The sequence below is a fragment of the Morus notabilis genome, unplaced genomic scaffold (genome assembly GCF_000414095.1).
Source record: "Morus notabilis unplaced genomic scaffold, ASM41409v2 Scaffold256, whole genome shotgun sequence".
Lineage (NCBI taxonomy): Eukaryota > Viridiplantae > Streptophyta > Magnoliopsida > Rosales > Moraceae > Morus > Morus notabilis.
Window position 1 is genome coordinate 583,896 of NW_010367627.1, and position 6,172 is coordinate 590,067.

Sequence of the window (6,172 nt, forward strand, 5' to 3'; positions counted from 1 at the left end):
ATATATATTATTTTGTTATTAAAATACTTTTTTGTGTTTAGACTAATTTAGTGCGAGCGAGACCACAAAGACCCTCATTGAGATTGAATATTGGCCCTTGGATCGTACTTGTTGGTAAGGGGAAAAAGCACCTCTACCATAAACGCGCCAATTTTGGTTATTTTTTTAGCATTTTTTTTTTGTTCTTTTCACATGTCAATTTTATTAATATTGTAATTTATTTACCCAATGGACTTAATCATACTCCCTCTCTAAGTGTGACGCCTATGAACCTATAATTACCCAATGGGCTTACTCAGCGAGCTCCCCTCGATTTCAAAACTGCACGGCGAACTCCTTTTGGCTGACAGTGCGCTCTCTCCCGAAAGTTTTAAATTTTTCTTCTGAAGAACTTTGGTTGAACTCCTTTCAACACTTCAAATCGTCTTCTCCTGAAGACTACAAATTCTTCTCCTGAAAAACGTAAAAAATAAATGCTCACAAAATGATATGACTCATTGGAATTTGAAGACTCAAAAGGCGTGCAGAAAATAAGCTACAAACTTTAGTTAAATAGCCAATCACAACAACTACACAACTTGTTGCAGAAATTTGTTGCAACAATTTATGCAAATTGCTGTCAAAACTGATATAAAAATAAATCACACAGATTCTTGAAGTCTTCCCATAAGCAGCACATGAACCTTGACGTGTTCCTTAGAAGCAAGAGATTCGTCTAGCAAGTTGAATCCCATCAATCAACAATTTTCCAAACTTGAAACAAATGTTGACTTTCACAAAGGAGGACTTTGTACAGTTTTCAAAAGAGTTCTCCAGCACATCACAATCCAATCAATCAGATTATTACACCCAAAATAATACCAATCACACAATCAATCAACAAATCTAGAAATCAAAACAAAGTGGACAATCAAATCACCATAGTTGACTCATCAAAATAGGAGACCCTATTTAAACGCAATTCGAAATCTCTTTAATGAGAAAGTCTGTAGCAAATTAATCACATTATTCCCAAACAATCCAAATATGCAAACATTCCAAAATAACGCCAATTTAAAATCCCCAACAATACATGATTGAAGATGATTCAGCCGTGGAAGGTGGTGACTTCAATAGAGGCCTTGGTAGGGTAATTAACAGCAGGAGCGTCATAGTTGCTGAAAAGCTTGTAAGAGGAGATGAGGGAAAGCACTGCATAGCAAACTACAACCACAAATGTGATAGCCACAGAAGCAGTAGCTTTGTGACAGAATGAGCCGAACGACGAACAAGCCGAGCTCCAAGTGATGGTGGCGTTCCCCTTGAACGCCAGGTATAGAACCTCCGTCGATACTGCTCCGGCGGCCAGTACTAAGTAAGTCATCACCTGTATAAGTAAATACAGGAACAGATTCCGAATTTTATTTTCATATATGTATAATACTTGATTTGTCTCAGTTTTACACTTTTTATTTTTATTTTTTATTTTAATTGTTTGGCCAAACGAGAATAAGAGAGTGAGGCGACCGACCTGATCAAGGACAAAGAAAGTCCAAGCTTGAGAGATTTTAGGGGGACGAGGCATTGCTGCAATGACTGCCGAAAGGAGGGAATAACCAGCACAAATGCCGTTCACATGTACCAAGTGCCTGCCCCAAATATTATTAATTGCTGTCATTGCTTATTTTCATCACTACTTAATCATGCATGTCTACACCTTCTCTACTCATTCGCTCTTCTAACTCAGCATGAAAAATAAATAAATAAATTAATTATCAGAATAAAAATAAAAATAAAAATAACATCGGCCTTCCTCATCATAATAATAAAATGCATGTCTATATATTTTATTATATATATATATATATAATAAAATAATTCCAAGTCTTATCTAGTTTAAATATGAGAACATACATAAAGTAATTATAAGAATATTACACCATTACACTAAACGGGTTAACCTTTTTAAAGACTCCAAATCCTTATAAGGCGCTGGCACAAGCCAAAAGAATTTATTTATTAAGCATGTGTATCATGTTGTAAGTTTTAACTACTGCCCCCTAAGTTGTAACTTTTAACCAATATGGTTATTGTTAATATGATTCATTTTTCTTTTTCTTCATTTTTTCTCACAACTCTTTTCCAGTCCCAAAACTGTTAAGAGCATACTCTCCCGTCTTAAACTTTTTTTGGTCAAATTGAAATTCAAACAATTATATTAGAATATAAATTATAAATTGTTATACGAATCAAACATAGTACTTATAATACATGGCTTACTCAATTCTAAGAATATATTATAAATTTATCTTTTTTCTTTTTTTTTTTAATTGTTCTACCTCGTAAAGTCATTGCTTCTATTTGTACCCCACTCCCACTGAAATTAAATCCTAATTCCGACACAGTTATAAGGTAAAGTTTTTAGAAATTCCAATTTCTACAATATAAGAGACTGAAAATTAATCTCTCTACATACACACATGCGACTAGAAGATGAAATTTTCAATTATTTGACAGTTTTTATTATGATGCTTTTTAATGAATATGTAAGTTCATTTGTCATCATGGAAAGGTCATGTATGTGCTGCAGCAATTACTAGAACCAAGAAAATAACAGAAACTAAAGAGAAATTTAGTCGTATAGCCAGACTAAGTATATAATCAGCAATGCTATCCTTATTATTTGGCCAAAAAGTTAAAAGAAACAAGCTGCAATTACAGAGTTGGAATATATATAATAATTAATTGTCTTGCAATCATGCAGGTTCATAAGCTTGGAATTTTCTCTTTAATATATAATTGGTTGAAACTCAAGGGATGCTGATCAATAATATTCTAGGTATTTTGATTATACATTATTTTTCATTCGTGTATTATGGTTAGTTTAAGAAGCAATATGATATAATATGATTATATGTATAAATATATATAATATATGAAGACGGTGAAATGTACAAGAGTTGAATTTGCATTACCTGAAAGCTCCAAGGTGGGTGTAGGAGACGGAGCCAAAGTCATTAGTCTGAGAGTTGTGAAGCATCACGACAAGCGCGGCGATGCAAGGCGCAATCGGAACCAACCGGAGCAACGTCTCGGCGGTGCGAATGCCGTTGACCACGCCGTCACTATTCCCGGCCGCAGCCTCGTCGACTCCTCTCATCGTCATCATCGGACATGGAGAGCTTTCTCCAACTGATCCATAATTAATTCCACCCTTTTCTCTCTTGTCCATCGTCGTCGTTAGTACTGATCTTTACTGTCTTCTAATTTTTTCTTCTTTAATTTCCGTTCTTCTCTCTTCCTTTGCTTTCTGTTTAGCTAAAGAAGGACCTGTTGATCCCACCCCCAGCTGAGTTACTTAATAACAATAATAATGGAGCTTTAATTAAATTGGGGGATGAGTGGTTGGAGAGCATTCAATGTCATCATGATCAAGACTGTCCACGCATTTCTATGTGCCACTCACCCTCTTCATTCTGCAATTGCATGGATAAATACTGTTGCTGAAATAACATATATATATATAGCCAGACAAGTTATGGACAAAAACCGTGAATTATGGACAATAACTTGTCAAGTTATGGTTCATAACCAGACAAATTATAAACAAAAATAATAATTTGGACTATTTATTAACTTATGTAAATTATTAGCCTATTAATTTTAATTCATCTCAAGTCTTGACCTATTTCTCTCTTTCTCCCATATATATATATATATATATATATATAGAGTTACTTGTCGGTTAAAACAGGCATTGTACTAGCTATTCCAAAAAAATAAAAGTTAGTAAAACGAGAGAAACAATTTCTAGTTGAGAACTTGAAAGTTTATTAAGAGAAAATACGATAGTAAAAAAGTTTAATTTAAATTTTTATGAGAAAATTGTTATAACAAAATATATATTTGAATTGTGATTGGATTTATGAAAGTAATGGGGCTAAATTTATTACTAAGATTTTTGTTTTGTTATAATCTCAACTATAATGTTACCGATATATGTATGTATATATAATATCACATTCACACGCTCCACACAAGCACATCAAACTTAATTCGTGATGTTGACCCAAATAAGGTCGCCACAAATGTTGCTCCAACCAATTTTAGATTAGTACGCAGGTCTTATCTGTAGGATCTTATAACAAGGGATCCATATGTTACTATTGTCTCTTATTTAACTGAAACATCTTATGATTTAATGGGACACATAGTGTTGACGGTCAGTTTTCATCAACAAGACTGCATCAGATTACCTCGTAGTAGCTCATTGGGTTACCGGCTGAAACGTGTAATTTAATTGAGTATTCTAAACACAGTGTCTATGTTTTTGGTGTATTGTGATGTGTCTTTGATATTGTGTGTTCATAGAAGTAAAAACGCATGTAAATTTTTATAGTGGTTCAGCCTTATAAAAGAAGAGCTACATCCACTGTATTATATTTCTCGTTTTGTTCTTTTGAAGGTTACATAAAAAGGATCTTCCTTCTATCTGGGGCTTTGCCCCCTTCTATAGCCCACGGATTGTATGTGGGTCCTTTCAGGATGGGCGGTCACGGGGAGTTACATGATGGTTTTCCTCAAGTAGCCTGTCACTCTATCAGCATAGACCGTAGCATTTTTAACACCTTTTAGACTGTTTACTCATCCAATTTGTCTCCTATCACGGCTCTGCAGATCCTAGGTGATCCCCATTGGTCCTCTCCAGGCGGTTTATGGGCAAGCAATCATTTCCCGTGTTGCTGACCTTTCCCAAGTCCAGACGCAACCTAGGGATTTTCCCTTGTCCGCTCAAGAGCCTTTATGGGGACGTGGACCCATACTTATGCGGTCTGCCCCCTATGTCCATACCATGCAAAATAAAGTGTAGACTCTTTATTTGTCGATCCTATCATGGTGCCTATGATGCGAGCGGGTCATGCCTCGACTGCATATAAGGTCGACGGTCTCATTAGCTTCATACAATCGACCCTTTTAGCATGTGGAAGGGAGACGAGTCCCAGTTGTCGACAGCTATTTGTCGTGGCTGACACCAGGCCACGTGGGGCACTACCGTTGTCCGACGTGTCAGCACACATTTTCCCACACAACAGCTGCCCCCTAAATCGAGACTTTTCTTAGGACTGCCTCGAGCTAGGTTGGGATTCGCTCTGGTGCTCTTTTTCGTCTCCTTCGGGTGTGGGAGCCTAACTCTGAGCATTTCTCGCAATAATGGCTCTGGCGCTCCAAAAATCCCTCGAGAAGTGTGAAAGTCACGTCGGTTCAATCATCATGCTGATGTGGACTTTCATTTAAACGGATGAACCTGGGCCATTGGATTGTGCCTTCTTAGCTTCCCGCCCTTCCCCCAGCTGTCGGATCGGATTCCTGTGCTTCCACCGTTGGATACGTACGTACCTGATCGGAAGGCTGGGGGCCAAGGGCTTTTGGTTACTATAAATAGTCTCTTCATGTGTCTTGAACCATTTTGAAGCAGCCGAAACTCTGTAAAAATTCCTCCAGGATTGTTCATTTTCTTCCTGCCAACTTGCAAAACTTCGGTAACATTTACCTCAAGAACTCTTGCATCCCTTCCACTTCTGATTTTCTAGTAAGCATTCCTCATCCCTCCTCTCCATTTTTGATGTGTTTATCTTGTTTAGGCTTACGGTAGATTTTTTGACTGGGGGGGAATGGTTAAAAATGGCATAATAGGGATGTTAGAACCTGATTTTGACATTTATTTGCAATGTTTTAGACTAGCTACGGGAGTTTCGAGTGAGTCTAAGTTCCTGTTTGGCATTTTGGGTTAGTTTGAATGATCGACGCCTCATTTGAGTAGTCGCCGTCTAGTTCATGTTTAAACTCGAACCATCATTGCTTACTTAACTGTCATCATTTTAACTTTGCTCGACCAAGCTTCCTTATCTTTTAGGCGCCGAACTAACTTCTTTTGCCCTCTTGACTTATAGGACTGACCCTAGATTTTTTTCTTCACAGTAATGACATCTAGAAGGAGTAAATGTCGAGGGGGACCGTCATCTGTGCCTCTTGTGAGGCCAGATCCATCGCCAGCCGCCAAGTCTTCCTCCCTTTCTACTTCCAGTTACCCACTCTTGAGGGAGGTCAAAGAGTACGTCCCTGGCCCATGAGATGATGAGGACAGTGTCGACCGTCTGGTCGAAGGCGAGGCCGAGGAGGAGGATCCTTCCAC

General features: G+C 37.6%; 1 protein-coding gene across 1 annotated transcript; it reads right to left on the minus strand.

The window, feature by feature from the left end:
* Window positions 1-905: 905 nt before the first annotated feature.
* On the minus strand, window positions 906-3,314 carry LOC21404193 (CASP-like protein 2A1). The gene is made up of 3 exons (XM_010113207.2): window positions 2,955-3,314; window positions 1,511-1,628; window positions 906-1,366 (listed from the first exon to the last, which is right to left on the minus strand). The coding sequence occupies exons 1-3, from the start codon at window positions 3,209-3,211 to the stop codon at window positions 1,088-1,090; spliced, it is 654 nt and encodes a 217-aa protein (XP_010111509.1). The 5' UTR covers window positions 3,212-3,314; the 3' UTR covers window positions 906-1,087.
* Window positions 3,315-6,172: the final 2,858 nt, after the last annotated feature.

What these genes read in the sequence shown, in the direction of transcription:
- LOC21404193 (XM_010113207.2), bottom strand. Translation starts at nt 3,211, where the DNA reads ATGGACAAGAGAGAAAAGGGTGGAATTAATTATGGATCAGTTGGAGAA. An exon ending in ACCCACCTTGGAGCTTTCAG is followed by an intron (nt 1,629 to 2,954) that starts GTAATGCAAATT and finishes TATTTGGGGCAG; the next exon opens with GCACTTGGTACATGTGAACG. An exon ending in CTTTCTTTGTCCTTGATCAG is followed by an intron (nt 1,367 to 1,510) that starts GTCGGTCGCCTC and finishes TTACTTATACAG; the next exon opens with GTGATGACTTACTTAGTACT.